At 45.4% G+C, this 17,361-nt stretch overlaps 1 protein-coding gene across 2 annotated transcripts in view; it reads right to left on the bottom strand.

Moving 5' to 3' along the window:
• Positions 1 to 10,703: 10,703 nt before the first annotated feature.
• Positions 10,704 to 17,361, bottom strand: part of LOC140492251 (GDNF family receptor alpha-4-like) — a 34,312-nt gene continuing 27,654 nt past the window's right edge. For both annotated transcript variants that reach the window (XM_072591179.1, XM_072591180.1), the window contains exons 7-8: positions 14,680 to 14,825; positions 10,704 to 12,770 (exon numbers count right to left, since the gene is read on the bottom strand). In XM_072591179.1, coding sequence (XP_072447280.1) covers positions 12,606 to 12,770; positions 14,680 to 14,825 — 311 coding nt within the window. In that variant the 3' untranslated portion in view covers positions 10,704 to 12,605. The remainder of the gene's footprint in view (positions 12,771 to 14,679; positions 14,826 to 17,361) is intronic.

Genomic DNA, 17,361 nt, shown 5'->3' with positions numbered 1-17,361 from the left:
TCACTCACACTCATCATCGCTCACTGACTCAGAATCTCTCACTCTCACTCTCACTCACTATCACTCACTCTTTCTCACAGTGCCAGGGTAATTTATTATATCCATCTGATTGAAGGACTATTAAAGAGAGCACAAGGATGATACAGCGATGTAAGGAAAGATTTGCAGTCTAACTTCTAAATTACAAGGTATCAATCAGACACAAAATCCCCCCCACCCCACACCGCCCCTATCACTGACGGTGCTCTGTGAGACACTCTCAAAGGCTGTTTCTTGACTTGCTTCATTTTCTAGTTTTGCTTTCCTTTATTGTGACGAGAGAACAACCTCAATTATCCTTCGGAGGGTCGGTGTGGACTTGTTGGGCCGAAGGGCCTGTTTCCACGCTGAAGGGAATCTAATCTAATCCCAACGAGATGGATGGGGAGTATTTTGTTCAGATAACTGATGGTTCAGATGATTGAGGGTAGCACGGTGGTTCAGTGTTAGCACTGCTGCCTCACAGCACCAGAGATCCAGGCTCGATTCCAGCCTCAGGCGACTGCCTGTGTGGGGTTTGCACATTCTTCCTGCTTCTGCGTGGGTTTCCTCCAGTTTCGTCCCACAGTCCAAATATGTGCAGGTTAGGTGAATTGGCCATGCTAAATTGCCCAAAGAGTTAGGTGCATCAGTCAGGGGTAAATATGGGCCTGGCTGGGTTACTCTTAGGAGGGTCAGTGTGGACTAGTTGGGCCGAAGAGCCTGTTTTCACTTTGTAGGAAATCTAATAAACAAGCGGTATTTTATGAGTGTAGATGCCTTGGTTATCCTGCAATGCATGTCATAATGCCGTATAACCTATAACTGAATGCTGAGTTGTCTAATGCCGTTTTTAACGGGACCTCGAGATCTTGTTCGGATAATCTGAAATTCGGATAATTGATGTTCGGATAATCGAGGTTGTTCTGTAATCCCTTTATGAGGTGATGCACTCACATGGTAACATTAACTTCTGTATTTGTGTTGAAATACTTTCAGGGGATTTCTCTCTCGCTTACCCCCACCCCACCCCTTTTGTAATTCACTCCCCTCCCCCCACTCAGTCAGGATCCGCTGTCAGCCCCCTCCACACCTACTTCGTAATCCAAAAATAATCCCGCACTTCTCTTCCTTTTGGGAGAGATTCCGCATCAACGTTTGTTGATGCATTTGTTGATTTCGGAGATTGGAGCCTCTGACCCTCCAAGCTGCAGTGGTGAATCAATCCTTTCAGATCTCACAGCAAAATTAATTTAAGTTAGGATATGAGCAACCTGGTACTCAGGAACGAGTTATAACCACATTTCAACCAGTTATATTTACAAACAGCACGCACCCATGTCTACTCAGACATGAATCTGCACGATGTAATCTTATTACAAAGCTTCTCGGGCATGTTAATGACTGGAGATAAAAAGAGAACTGTCAAAGACTTGCCCTCTAACTGGTTCAAACTGAGAGATTTGCTGTTATTTCGCATTTTGCAAAATGTCAGGTTACCGCAACTATGGATCTGAACCTAAGTCACTGAGCTCCTCACTGATTCAAATGTCAAGCACCATACTCCTTCCTGGGTCACTCATCCATCACTGAACCCCTTCCGGGTCACTCACTGATCACGACTGTTAAACTGAAACTCTGCCTCTTTGTCCCAATTTCCCAGGCCTAGATTTCCTCTCTCTTGCCCCTTCCAATCAGAGATTCTGTTTCTTGAGCAAGGAATCTGAGGGCAAGAAGGGTGGAATCTAGGGAGTAGCTCCTCTATCTTTGTCACGTGAGGAGGCAATATTTCCCTGACTGGCTCTGCCCAGTTGAATGTTCCTGAGGCCTGGTTGGAGTTGCCAGTGTGGGACTTGGAGTGGGTTTCAGCAGCATCCGCTCTGGTCTGTCACCCTGTACATTGTTCCATCGCAGACAATAATCCAATTCCCTCTTGAAGGTGTTGGGAAGAGGTGTTATCTAATGATACTTTGCATAAAGATAAAGGCAGTAGGTACCACAGAAACAATGTTGCATCTGTAGGGAGCACCAGTCCAGTGGGGAGATCACTGAGAGAGCTGGTGTGGCCTAGTTTGGAGTAGAATAAGGTTATTACATTTGAAGCCAGTCAGAGAGATTGTGAGATATCTCGCTGAGAGAGCAGCAGCCCTTTTCCTCTGCTCTCTTTCTCCCCTCAGCAAAGTGTGTGGACTAGAAACCCACAAGCAATCATCTTCGTCACTTGTGGGGTGCTCCTGAACAGAATCTTGGATCTATCTCATTGGGAAATCAACCAGCTACAGCCATGAAGAAGCCCTAGTACCAATAACTAAGCTGTATAAAATAAATTTAGATGGGACAATCTGTGAATTATAATTTTCTCTGGGGTTGAACTGTCACTTGGCCAAAGTATTTTTAAGTTAACACTCTGCAGAGTTTTAATTTCTTTTGCCTCAAATTTGTGTTTGTGTGTGCATATGTCTGAGTGTGTCCCTGTGTGTGTGTATGTGTGTCTGTGTGTGTCTAGGTATGTCCCTGTGTGTGTGTGTGTGTGTGTGTCAGTGTTTGTATGTGTCCATGTGTGCATATGTGTCCCTGTGTATGTGTATGTCCCTATGTGTGTATATGTATGTCCCTGTTTGTGTGTGTGTCCATGTTTGTATATGTCCTTGTGTGTGTATATGTACGTCCCTGTGTGTGCATGTGTGTCCATGTGTATATGTCCCTGTGTGTGTACATGTGTCCATGTTTATATGTGTCTATGTGTGTATATGTGTGTCCCTGTATGTGTATATGTGTGTCTGTGTGTGTATGTGTGTCCGTGTGTGTATGTGTCTGAGTGTATTTGTGAGTGTGAGAGCTTGTTACTTTTTTTAGAAGGATAGTTTTATTTACATATTGGCATAGTTCAAGTTGTGTGTCAATAATCTTTGAATTTTTGTTGTGTAAGTTTTATTTGTAATAGTCATTTGTTGTTGACCGAAGAAATCTGTCTGATATGTTCCCAATTCTAAACCTATCATAGTCTGAGACCTGTGTTATTGGTCATATCACCACTCTGATTAAATGAGCACTTTGTTTTGGTTTGCAGCGGTGGAACTAGGAAAGCAATTTGTGCGTCCCTCCACCTTCAGTCATAGTATATAGCTCAACTGAACCTGTGTCCACTACACTCTCAGACAGAGTGCCTGCAGCTGTTGACATAGTACCCCAATTTACAGGAGCATCTTTAGAATACAGCTCTGTCTTACAGCATGAAGACTCACTTACATAAGAAATGGAAATGTTTACAGTAACTAAATAGTATAGCACCAACTACTTCTGAGTCCCAAACCTCAGACATCTAGTTGACACCACATATCACTCCATTCTCTGCTCCGAATGTCAATATTGAGATTTTCGCATCTTACTGACCAATTAGTTGAACATTTATTGACCTACCTAGGGTTTGCAATTAAATGGATAGCAGTCGGGCTACAACTAAAGCTATTTGAATCTCAACAGGTCATTATTGGTTCTGTCATCAGATTCTTACACAACTGAGCAAGATCAAAAATCTGAACAAGTGGAAACAGAACTTTCTGATCCTTATGAAAAGTTTCAGCAGTAAAGTGTCAGCTAATGCATAAAATGATTCACATAGTCCCATATTTGGTTCCCTATTGGCCATCCTTCCTTCTAGTCACAATCTTCAGATTCAATTTGATTCTGCTTTGAGGTTTGGACATATTCACTTCATCACGATGACCACCTACCTCTTCTGACTTCGCTTACCTAATGCTGAGTCGCTCGGCCATGCTTTTGTGACCTTTAGGTTGAATTTTCCTGAGAGGCTCCAGGCTGACTTTCCATCTTCTGCACTCCATACATTCAACCTGAAGTGAAACTTTGTTGTCCCTATTCCAGTTAAATTTCCATTCATCCATTCCCATCCTTCAGTGGTGTCAGTCGGACAGTGCCTCAGTTTATGTCTCTCTATGGTTTCACCCCTTTCAATCTCAATAACCTTATTGGGCCTTACAGCATCTCAAGATATCAGCATTCCTGTGACCCTTTTGGGCTTCCTGATTTTAATCACATGACAATTGGCAAATGTGCTTTCAGTTTGTTAGGCATGAATTGATCAAACACTCTCAGAAACCCAGCTCCCCTCTTCCCATCACTAAAACAACACTTCCAATCCACTTTTTTGACCAAAGTTTCAGTACCAGACCAAAGGTCTCCTTAAGAGTCTTGGAATCATATGTTGCGACCAATAGTAGGCCATTCAGCCCATCGAGTCCCCTCCACCATTCAATGAGATCACGGCTGATCTGATCCCAATTGCCCTCATCTTCCTCACCCCACCCTTCTCCACGCCCAAACCCCACTGAATAAACAGAGCAAGCAGACCTGGCAGTTGAACATGCAATTGGCCAAAATGGGTCAGTACAGAAGCATTGTAATGGAGCCAGAGCAATCCTTAACATTGGGTGAATTCAAGGAAACAAGTAACAGACTGGACAGCTGGACATGAGGCTCCCACATGGCATTGCTTTCTTACATCTTCAATCCCCATTCACAAACTCTTTTCTTTCTGCTTTCCTTGGATGTCTCCTGAAGAATTTCCTCCTACATCCCAGCAAACAAGCTCTTCTCCTCGTCTCTGTCTACTGTTTATTGAAAAGCATACACATTCGGATCAAGAGGAGGCCTCCCAGACTCTCTCGCCTTCTCAGTCTTTCGACAATGGCCTCACCCCCACATTCCTACCTAACCATGAGGGCCTTTGGTACCCTGTTATTCATGAATCCAACTGCCTCTACCTTAAAACTATTCAATCACTCTGCCACCATTGTGGTTTTCTTCAGCAGTTTGGTTCTTCCTCAACATCTACTGACTCCCAGCTCAGATGGAGGATGATCTTCTCCCTGTTACTCTTCAACCCATCACGCAGTAACTTAAAAATACCCTACTCCCTTAAAGTCCTTCTTTCTGGCAGGGAGATGCCATGCTGGGGCACTGAAGACAGAATTAAGTCAGTTGATAGTCTTTTCACCTCAGAGTCAGAAGATTCAGTTCCAGACAGGCACTTCCAACACGTAATGTGACTGACCTCAAGCACAATGCTCCAAAGATTAGTGCAGTGATAATTATTTAATTGTTTTTTTTGTGGATCTTACTGTGTACAAATTGTCAGCTGTGTTTTCTGCCAAACAACATCAACTGCATTTCAAATGTACTCCCTTGACTCTCCATCACCCAGAAATCTTGAAAGGTCCCATATCAAAGTATCACTTCCTGATATTTATTCTCGCAATCTAACAGTGAACAGAGTGCTGCAATTTAAAAGGGATAAGTAACTCAACCAAACTTCCATTTCTGTTACTTAGTATGCTGCATTAAAAAACAGAATTTGCATGTGGAATGTGGTCCACATTTATTGCCCAGCCCTAATTGCCCTGGGGAAAGCAGTAGTGAGCTACCTTCTTGAATCATTGCAGTCTATTTGCTGTAGGTTGACCCACAATGCCCTTAGGGAGAGAATTCCAGGATTTTAACACAGTAATGGTGAAGGAACAGTAATATATTTCCTAGGTAAAAACAATGACTGCAGATGCTGGAAACCAGATTCTGGATTAGTGGTGCTGGAAGAATATATTTCCTAGTCAGGACAGGGAGTGGCTTAGAAGTAGTGAGGTTCCCATGTATCTGCTGCCCTTGTCCTTCTAGATAGTAGAGCGTGAAGTTTGGAAGATGCTGGTGTAGGAGACTTGAAGTGCATCTAGTAGATGGTCCATACAGCTGCCTTTGCGTATCAGTGCTGGAGGCAGTAAATATTAAAGGTGGTGGATGTGGTGCCAATCAAGTGGGCTGCTTTCTCCGGGATGGCATTGTGCTTCATAAGTACTGTTGGAGCTGCCACCCTCCATCAACTGCGAAGTATTCCGTCACACTGCTGACTTGTGCCTTGTGGACAGTTATATAGTGACACGATAATGGGTAAGTCACTCACCACAGATTTCCTAATCCCTGATCTACTCTCATTCTCATTGCATTTGTAAGACTGTTCCTGTTCAGTTTCTGGTCAATGGTAAGCCCTGGATGGTGGATTTAGTTATGGTTACACCATTGAATGGGCAATGGGCAATTGATTAGATTCTCTCTTGTTGGAGATGGCCATAGCCTGGCACTTATGTGGCACAAAAGTCAAGAAGGTAAATTTGGGCTGAGGTCACTCCCCTGAGGATGTCCTGTCGTGACATCATTAGTGATGTCAATAGGTTTTGAACAGCAATTAATGATAGCTTTGTGGTCACTATTACTGACATCTGCTTTCAACTGCAGATTTTTATCAATTAATCCAAATTTCCTCAGCTACATGGTGTGGTTTGAACCCATGATCCCAGAGTATTAGCCAGGATCGTTTTATTGCTAGTTCAGTGACATCACCAAATGCCATCTTCAACCCCACACATATCTGCCTCAGAGAGGAGCAGCAGTTGGGAGTGTTTAACCTCAAACAGTCCAGGGCATTCAACTCACACCTGAGCCGAAGGTACATTGACCCCATAGTTACATGTTGACCATAGCAAGTTCAGCAATTGTCAAAAGCTAAGGTAAAAACAATGACTGCAGATGCTGGAAACCAGATTCTGGATTAGTGGTGCTGGAAAAGCACAGCAGTTTAGGTAGCATCCAAGGAGCTTCGAAATCGACATTTCAGGCAAAAGCCCTTCATCAGGAATAAAGGCAGTGAGCCTGAAGCGTGGAGAGATAAGCGAGAGGAGGGTGGGGGTGGGGAGAAAGTAGCATAGAGTACAATGGGTGAGTAGGGGAGGGGATGAAGGTGATAGGTCAGGGGGGAGAGGGTGGAGTGGATAGGTGGAAAAGGAGATAGGCAGGTGGGACAAGTCATGGGGACAGTGCTGAGCTGGACGTTTGGAACTAGGGTGAGGTGGGGGAAGGGGAAATGAGGAAACTGTTGAAGTCCACATTGATGCCCTGGGGTTGAAGTGTTCCAAGGTGGAAGATGAGGCGTTCTTCCTCCAGGCGTCTGGTGGTGGGGGAGCGGCGGTGAAGGAGGCCCAAGACCTCCATGTCCTCGGCAGAGTGGGAGGGGGAGTTGAAATTTTGGGCCACGGGGCGGTGTGGTTGATTGGTGCGGGTGTCCCGGAGATGTTCTCTATAGGAGGCTCTGCTAGGAGGCGCCCAGTCTCCCCAATGAAGAGGAGACCGCATCGGGAACAACGGATACAATAAATGATATTAGTGGATGTGCAAGTAAAACTTTGATGGATGTGGAAGGCTCCTTTAGGGCCTTGGATGGAGGTGAGGGAGGAGGTGTGGGCGCAGGTTTTACAGTTCCTGCGGTGGCAGGGGAAAGTGCCAGGATGGGACGGTGGGTTGTAGGAGGGGGGGGGGCGTGGACCTGACCAGGTAGTCATGGAGGGAACGGTCTTTGCGGAAGGTGGAAAAGGGTGGGGAGGGAAATATATTCCTGGTAGTGGGGTCTGTTTGGAGGTGGCGGAAATGTCGGTGGATGATTTGGTTTATGCGAAGGTTGGTAGGGTGGAAGGTGAGCACCAGGGGCGTTCTGTCCTTCTTACGGTTGGAGGGGTGAGGTCTGAGGGCGGAGGTGCGGGATGTGGTCGAGATGAGTTGGAGGGCATCTTTAACCACGTGGGAAGGGAAATTGCGGTCTCTAAAGAAGGAGGCCATCTGGTGTGTTCTGTGGTGGAACTGGTCCTCCTGGGAGCAGATACGGTGGAGGCGGACGAATTGGGAATACGGGATGGCATTTTTGCTAGAGGTAGGGTGGGAAGAGGTATAATCCAGGTAGCTGTGGGAGTCGGTGGGTTTGTAAAAATTGTCAGTGTCAAGTTGGTCATCATTAATGGAGATGGAGAGGTCCAGGAAGGGAGGGAGGTGTCAGAGATGGTCCAGGTAAATTTAAGGTCAGGGTGGAATGTGTTGGTGAAGTTGATGAATTGCTCAACCTCCTCGTGGGAGCACGAGGTGGCGCCAATGCAGTCAATCAATGTAGTGGAGGAAGACGTGGGGAGTGGTGCCGGTGTAATTACGGAAGATCAACTGCTCTGCGTAGCCAACAAAGAGACAGGCATAGCTGGGGCCCATACGTGTGTCCATGGCTACCCCTTTGGTCTGGAGGAAGTGGGAGGATTCGAAGGAGAAATTGTTAAGGGTGAGGACCAGTTCGGCCAAACGAATGAGAGTGTCGGTGGAAGGGTACTGTTGGGGACGTCTGGAGAGGAAAAAACGGAGGGCTTGGAGGCCCTGGTCATGGCAGATAGAGGTGTAGAGGGATTGGATATCCATGGTGAAGATGAGGCGTTGGGGGCCGGGAAACAGAAGTCTTGGAGGAGGTGGAGGGCGTGGGTGGTGTCTTGAACGTATGTGGGGAGTTCCTGGACTAGGGGGGAATAGGACAGTGTTGAGGTAGATAGAGATGAGTTCAGTGGGGCAGGAGCATGCTGAGACAATGGGTCGGCCAGGGTGGTCAGGCTTGTGGATCTTGGGAAGGAGGTAGAATCGGGCAGTGCAGGGTTCCTGGACCATGAGGTTGGAAGCTGTGGGTCGGAGATCTCCTGAGGTGATGAGGTTCTGTATGGTCTGGGAGATGATGGTTTGGTGATGGGGGGTGGGGTCATGGTCGAGGGGACAGTAGGAAGAGGTGTCCTTGAGTTGACGTTTGGCTTCAGCGGTGTAGAGGTCAGTGCGCCAGACTACCACTGCGCACCCTTTATCCGCTGGCTTGATGGTGAGGTTGGGATTGGAGCAGAGGGATTGGAGGGCTGCGCGTTGTGAGGGTGAGAGGTTGGAGTGGGGGAGGGGGGTAGACAGGTTGAGGCGGTTAATGTCCCGGCGGCAGTTGGAAATGAAGAGGTCGAGGGCAGGTAATAGGTCAGCGCGGGGTGTCCAGGTGGATGCAGTGTGTTGGAGGTGGGCGAAGGGGTCCTCGAAAGGTGGGCAGGAGTCCTGATTGTGAAAGTAAGCTCGGAGGCGGAGACGACGGAAGAATTGTTCGATGTCACGGCGTGTATTAAATTGATTGATGCATGGATGGAGGGGGATGAAGGTGAGTCCTTTGCTGAGGACTGATCGTTCGTCCTCAGTGAGGGGGAGGTCTGGGGGGATGGTGAAAACTCGGCAGGGCCGGGAGCTGGGATCTGGTGTGGGTGTGGAGCTGGGAGTGGGGGCGGAACCTGTAACTGGAGTGGGTGTGATGGTGGGGGGAATGGGGGTGGAGTCATGAGCAGGGTGTAGTGTTCCCCTCGGGGTTCTGGGGGGTGGGGATAGTGACAGTGGGGTCTGTGGGGGGGCATGTCAGCAGAATTCAGGTGAGTGGCGCTGGTGGGGGCGGAAGTGGTGGTGACCACGGCAGTAGGGGTGGCGGAAGTCACTGAGCATGTGGCATCAGCGATGATGTGAAGGGCGGAAGTGATGTCACGTGTGATGCATGAGGAATTGTGAGGGGTGGAATGGTTCTGGGAGTGGCCATGATGGGGGCAGAAGTGACATCATCAATCAGCGTGGGGATCAAAAGCTAGTCAGGCCAAGAGCTAACCAGATCCATTAGGTCATGTTTACCCAAACCCATACTAAACAGAAACAAATTCTACCATCCATCAAACATAGTTTATTGAATTGTCTTGAGCTAGAGGAGATATTGATTGGTTACAAGAAGCTTTAACAGTGCAAGTTGAAGCCAGATGTGAAGGAGGTTGTCATTGCATCAACAACATAATGTAAGTCAGCGAGGGAGATCAAAAATGACTTTGAAGCAGAGTGGATGTCATTATTCCACAGAATGCCTCAGTTAACTTCAGTATTGGCTCTGGATCAAGCTACAGTTTCACCAACACAGCAGTCTGCTTCAGGCCAATGCTACAGTACTCATGTGAATGCACTGTAAGAATCCCAATGCATTATGGCACCTGCAGCATTCCCTTTGCAACTAATTGAGCCACTGTGTGGCAAATTTAGGATTGACAGCAGATTCAGAATTCCAAGGTAAAGCACAACTTCATCTTTTCTTGACCCCCAAAGATCCACAGAACATAATATTTTGCCTGCTGTACAAATGAGAAAAGAATTTATATCATAAATATAGTTGCAATTGTAAGGTTTACGTAGCTTATAGGCAGGATGCTGTGCATTCTGAGAGTATTGTAGCATAATGGAATACTTACAATGTGAAAGCAGGCCATTCAGCCCATTGAGTCCACAGCGCCCCTCTGAAGAGCATCCCACCCTCAGCAACCACCATTTCCCTGCAACCCTGCCTTTCTCATGGCTAGCCTGCACATCCCTGGACATCATGGGGAAATTTGGCAAAGCTAATCCACCTTAACCTGCACATCTTTGAACTGTGGGGGGAACCCTGAGCACCCAGAGGAAACTCACACAGGCATGGGGAGAATGCGTGCAGGGAGATCATGCTAAAAGCTATTTGAGGGAGGTCTGATTGATTATATGTACAAAGGCAGATACAGGATTGAGTTGCAGAATGATATCTAATCAAAAGAATCAGATGGTTTATATTGAATAAGGGACATGTGGATATCAATCTATTTAAGGGGTTCAGATGGCATGTAAGAAATACTGGGCAGTTGAATGTGACTTGAAAGATTGGTATACAATGGAGGGACATCGATGAACATTGAACAACAATATTAGAAACCAAAGTGAATTAGAAACCAAAGTGCAATTGACAGTTTTGCGAGCTTTATATATAGAATGCGATCACCTGAAGATGGATAACAGTTAGAGTAGGTATATGGCTCAATCCCACAGTACAGGCTTAACATGTGGGGTAAATACTTATCTGGGGTATACAGTAAAGCAATGCTGATGGTTTGGCTGCAGAGAAACACCATCAGTGAATCAGATGTTCTAAGAAATTCAATGCTGTAAACAAAAATTTCAATGAGTTTATGAATGGTAATTGAATCCAAATATTAGACTGGTGTTTTACAATCATCTAATCTATTATTACTGATAAAATATAGATTATATATGACAGTTATGTTTCTTTTCAAACTGATTTGCTCACCACAGCCATGCAGTCCATCTATCTGTTTACCTCACTGGTTTCCATATACCATTTCCAGATCACAGCAGCTGCCACTTGATACAGTGCAAGAGACATTTTGGTCACTTGAATGAGATAAGTAGTTTTGCCAGATTATTCCTTTAACATTAAATGTATACAACACAAGGAATGCCACCATTTCCTACAACAGAACAATTGTCAGTCACATCTGTGGTGTACTGGAACAAGTGACCTTACCATACCAGCTTGATGAGTAGTTACAGATCATTGCTTCAACAACAATATGTAGCTACTGAAGGGCTGGATTTAACATGAAATACTTAGCACGTCATTTACCAATGAATGGTGTTTGTTGAGTTTAATCGCTGCAAGTTTTGAAATGGCCCAAACTACTTACTATAGCACAGGTATTAGATTATCTCTGCTTCTCATTCAGTTTGCAACTATCTTTCATTGTATAACTGGTGTTAATGACACCTGTGAGAAACAGCACAGTAATAATCACAATCACATCACAGTTTTCAGAGGCTAAAACACACAACATAAACTGAAAAAGTGACATTCCACAATGAGATATTTTAAATGATACAAAACCTCTCCAGTCTCTTATTTAAAGGAGAACTGAGTACTTTTGAATTCCAGTTTAGAACCATAGCATCCCTACAGTGTGGAAGCAGGTCATTTGGTCCATCCAAGTCCACATTGACCCCTCTGAAAAGCATTGCAGCCAGACCCAACCCTATCTCTATAATCCTGCATTTCCTATGGCTAACCCACCTTGCTTGCACATCCCTGGATACTATGAACCATTTAACATGGCTGAACCACCCTAGCCTGCACTTTCCTAGACATTATAAGCAATTTAATATGGCCAATTCACTCTAAACTGCATATCTTTGGACTGTGGGAGGAAACCAGAGGAAACCTACACAGACACGGGGCAAATCTGCAAACTTCACACAGACAGTCACCCAAGAATGGAATCAAACCTGGGTCCTTGGCATTGTGAGGGAGCAGTGCTAACCACTGAGCTGCCCTAACTAATGGAAAATAAATCACTATAACATAACACCTGTACTCCCACACTGATGTGGTTCAAATGAAAGACAAACAGCTCTATTTTCCACGGAACTGGGAGTGTTGAGTGATCTGAGTGTAATCACTGGCTGTGCTAACATATTCTTTCCAAAACTGCACTAAAGGAGGGAAGTAACCGGAAAAGGAAAATGTTTGTCAGTAGATCCACCTACTTCATTACATTGAATATACATTCTTGTCGGCTGTGATGGAAATTAATGTGAAGAGATTATGGTTTGTTATATACTTTAGTGAACCATACGCTGATGACTGATATGCTGCAGTGAAATAAATGCTCTCTATTTCCAATTAATGCAAGAAGACCAGTCGCTGAATATTTCAACAAGCTATTTTCTCAGTTCAAGTTGTATCTCAAGCATTTGTTTTCCCTTCGAAGCTATTGTATTTATGAGGGAGCTTGCGAAAAGGGGAAGTGTCCACTTCTGTCTTGTTATAAAGTCTTGGTTATGTCCTTTCAAATGGCGTTCCCTGTAATGGCCATGAAGATATAGAGTGACGTGATGGTGCAAGCTATAGAGAAGCTCTGGGTAGCAGCTCCCGAATTCACCTTGCAATTAGTAATTTGTCCAGGCAGCAACTTATCCTGAGAAACCTTGAGATTGCCTCCAGAATCGCAGTCCTGCAATGGAATTAGACAACGTGAAAGAAGTATAAATTGTAGCCTTCGTATTGGATTCAGAGCATGATTCTAAGTTGGGAGTCTCCCTTGAGTCATGTTCACAAGTGTGAGATTAAAACGTCCATCCTGATAAGAGACTCCACGAGATAGGGAGACACAATAGGCAGGAAAGTCTTACTTGATCCCTGAAGCACAATATGTGAGGCATAGGGATGGCAGGATTGACATATGAAAGACTGGATTGACTGGGCTTGTACTCACTAGAATTTAGAGAGGGTCTCATAGAAACATATAAAATCCTGATGGGACTGGACAGGCTAGATGTGGGAAGAATGTTCCCGATGTTGGGGAAGTCCATAATTAGGGGGTCACAGTTTAAGAATAATGGGTAAGTCATTCAGGACTCAGATGAGGAAGAATTTCTTCCCTCAGAGAGTTGTGAACCTGTGGATTCTCTCCCGCAGGAAGCTGTTGGGGCTGGTTCATTAGATAAATTCAAGAGGGAGCTGGATGTGGCCCTTGCAGCTAAAGGGATCAAGGGGGATGGGGGGAGGGTGGGAGTGAGGTACTGAGATTGCATGGTCAGCCATGACCATATTGGATGGTGGATTAGGCTCGAAGGGCCACCCCGCTCCTATTTCCTATGTTTCTATAGAATCAAGGACTGAGGTTTTCACTTCCCAGATCCTCCTGTTGCCTAGATAAAGGACAATAGCAAGGCAAGAAGGAAATAAGAATCAATAAAATGATCTTTCTTCAATGTGAACCCTATCCAACCAGAGATGGCAGGTTACTTATTCACTCACCAGTGCTGCTCAGTGACCAGCAGGAGGCAATGTCAAGGAGTATGGATTTCACTTTTCCCAACTTAATGCAGGGAAACACCAGCATCCAAATATTATGGGATAGAAAGCAAATGATTATTGTGTAGTTGCAGCAATACAAGTATACACAGAGCAGATAGATCCATGTGGTTCACTTAACCAATTGTAACAATGAGCTATAAAGGATATATCATTTATATGGAACACAAAGCCTGAAAATGTGTTGCAGGCAGGTTCAACTGAGACACTCAAGAGAGCATTAAATGATTATTTACCTGGAAACAATGGTCAGGGTTTTGGAGGAAAGGCAGGAGAATGGCACTCAGCTATAAAGCTCTTTAAGACAGTTTAAGAGACACCAAATAGACTCCTTCTGCACTGTAACACTTAGGGTCATAGAGACATAGAGATGTACAGCACAGAAACAGACCCTTCAGTACAAGTCATCCATGCTGACCAGGTATCCTAAATGAATCTAGGCCCCATTTTCCAGCACTTGGCCCACAATCCTCCAAACCCTTCCTATTCATATACCCATTCAGGTGCCTTTGAAATGTTGTAATTGTACCAGCCTCCACCACATCCTCTGGCCGCTCCTTCCATACACGTAACACCTTCTGTGTGAAAATGTTGCCCCTTAGGTCCATTTTAAATCTTTCCCCTCTCACCGTAAGCCTATGCCCTCTAGTCCTGGACACCCCCACCCCAGGGAAAAGACCTTGTCTGTTAACCCTATTTTTGAACTCCCTTATTCCGGGGAAAAATGCCTTGTCTATTTATCCTATCCATGCCCCTCATGATTTTATAAACCTCTGTAAGGTCACCCCCTCAGCCTCCGACGCTCCAGGGAAAACAGCCCCAGCCTATTCAGCCTCTCCCTATAACTCAAACCCTCCAACGCCAGCAACACCCTCGTAAATCCAGTAACACTCAAAGGAAATATTTGCTGCTGACCTTTTTTTCAATGAAAGCAAACTCAGTTCTATCGCAGGTTTCCAACGGCGATGAATGCCCCATACTTCAACTGCCAATTATTTGCATTAAGAGCATTAGTTACAAAATATGTCATCAGAAAATGCCTTTACCTCGTTCTTATTTAATTTGTCATCAACATGCGACCCATCTTTGTCTGGGAACCTGAAGTAGAACTGTTGAGTGGACGTTAGTGCAGGCTGCTTGCTGTCTGATAGATGAAACGGCAAAGAGCTGATGTATGAATTTATAGAATTTCCTGTAACAGACCAAGCCATGCGAAATTCAGTCAAAGGTCAACAATATTAATAGTAAATCAATCCAGTAATTTAGCAGGCAGAATGCTGTCCTTATTGTAGATTGGCAGCACAGTTGGACATGTGAAAGTTATCGATCTAGAGAACCTTAATTACCAATAGTGATCATAGCTACTGAGCCCAAACCACATTCGAAGGCCACTATTAAAATAATTTCATACAAGATCATTTCTAATCAACCTGTTCAGAGATGTTATGGTACACCTCTGGAATTAAATCAGGGCCTCCTAGCTTACAAATAAGGACGCTACTACTGTGCCACAAGAGCTCAGTGGTAAATAGCATCATTGTAAACATCTTCACGGGAATCAGTTGTTCACCTGACGGCTGGAACTCTCTTCCACAAATTGATGCTGGATCAGTTGTTAATGTTAAATCGAAGACAGATGATTTTGTTTTGCTTAGCAAAGATGTCAAGGGATATGGGCCAAAGGCAGGTATGTGGAGTGAGGCTGCAGATCAGCCATGATCTTACTGAATGGCAGAACACACTGGAGGGGCTGAATTGCCTCCTCCTGCTCCTATGTTCCTCTCTCTCAGGTGATGCTCCACTCAGACCCTGAGGTGAAAGAATAGCACATGCTTCCACAGTGTCACTCCGGTCCCTGAATCTAATCCCGAATGAAATGGTCTTTTTCCTTAAATATGGGAGCACATCACAAGCAAGGCCAACATTTACTGCCCATCCCAGTTACCCTTGAATTCACTGACACGCTGGGCGATTTCAGAGGGCTGTTCAGAGTCAACCACATTGCTGTGGGTCTGGAGTTACATGTTGGCTAGGCTGTGTAAGGACAGTATGATGGCCTTCCCTGCAGGATAATACGGACCAACATGGGTTTAGATTACATTACATTACATTACAGTGTGGAAACAGGCCCTTCGGCCCAACAAGTCCACACCGACCTGCCGAAGCGCAACCCATCCGTACCCCTACATTTACCCCTTACCTAACACTACGGGCAATTTAGCATGGCCAATTCACCTGACCTGCACATCTTTGGACTGTAGGAGGAAACCGGAGCACCCGGAGGAAACCCACGCAGACACGGGGAGAAGGCGCGTGCCGCCCACATTGTTCTTATGACAACAATACTAGCACTATCATTGAGACCAGGTTTTAATATTCCTGATTTTATTAATTGAGTTTAAATTCCCCCAGCTGCTGTAGGTTTTCAACCTGGGGCCTCAGAACTTTAGCTCTATCCTTTCGTTAACAGCCCACTGAGCCATCACCTCCCTGTTGTCGAAGGTTGCATATCCTTTACTTCTTTCGACAAATTCTTCACTCAAACGTTAAATGGTTTTGTTCATGCATGTAAGCTTAAAGTGTTCCCAATTGTTTTTCCCATCCCTCCTTTCCTCAGCTCAGAGGACGAGCAGACCACAAATAAAATAACATCAGCTCAATGAGATATGGGAAGAGGTCACCCCATAAGAGCAGATCAGAGCGTCAAGCAGTTCAGACTGAGGTCCAACTATATGTGTTTCTCACTGGGTATACAGCACATTTGTTCAACATCACTGAAACCATCCCTGTAAAAAACTGATGCTTTGTTACTCTGTCATTGGCTCCTCTGATTAAGAGTTCACATTGGGGTGGCACAGTGGCTCAGTGGTTAGCTCTGCTGCCTCACAGTGCCAGGGACCCGGGCTCGATTGCACCCTCGGGTGACTGGCTGTGTGGAATTGTACAGTCTCTCCCCGTGTCTGTGTGGGTTTCGCCCAGCTGCTCTGGTTTCCTCCCATAGCCCAAAGACGTGCAGGTTAGCCGTGGGAAATGCAGGATAGAATTGGGGATGGGATGCTCTTTGGAGGGTTTGGTGTGGACTTGATGGACCAAATGGCCTGCTTTCAAGTTGTAGGGGTTCTATGATTTCTATTAGAACATAGAACATAGAACATAGAAAAATACAGCGCAGTACAGGCCCTTTGGCCCTCGATGTTGCGCCGATCCAAGCCCACCTAACCTACACTAGCCCACTATCCTCTATATGTCTATCCAATGCCCGTTTAAATGCCCATTAAGAGGGAGAGTCCACCACTGCTACTGGCAGGGCATTCCATGAACTCACGACTCGCTGAGTAAAGAATCTACCCCTAACATCTGTCCTGTACCTGCCACCCCTTAATTTAAAGCTATGCCCCCTCGTAATAGCTGACTCCATACGTGGAAAAAGGTTCTCATGGTCAACCCTATCTAAACCCCTAATCATCTTGTACACCTCTATCAAGTCACCCCTAAACCTTCTTTTCTCCAATGAGAACAGCCCCAGGTGCCTCAGCCTTTCCTCATACGATCTTCCTACCATACCAGGCAACATCCTGGTAAACCTCCTCTGCACCCGTTCCATTACCCCCACATCCTTCCTATAGTATGGCGACCAAAACTGCAGACAATACTCCAGATGCGGCCGCACCAGAGTCTTATACAACTGCAACATGACCTCAGGACTCCGGAACTCAATTCCTCTACCA

The sequence above is a fragment of the Chiloscyllium punctatum genome, chromosome 20 (genome assembly GCF_047496795.1).
Source record: "Chiloscyllium punctatum isolate Juve2018m chromosome 20, sChiPun1.3, whole genome shotgun sequence".
NCBI lineage: Eukaryota > Metazoa > Chordata > Chondrichthyes > Orectolobiformes > Hemiscylliidae > Chiloscyllium > Chiloscyllium punctatum.
The sequence above is the reverse complement of the archived record's forward strand: the minus strand, read 5'-3'. Positions and strand labels throughout refer to the sequence as shown.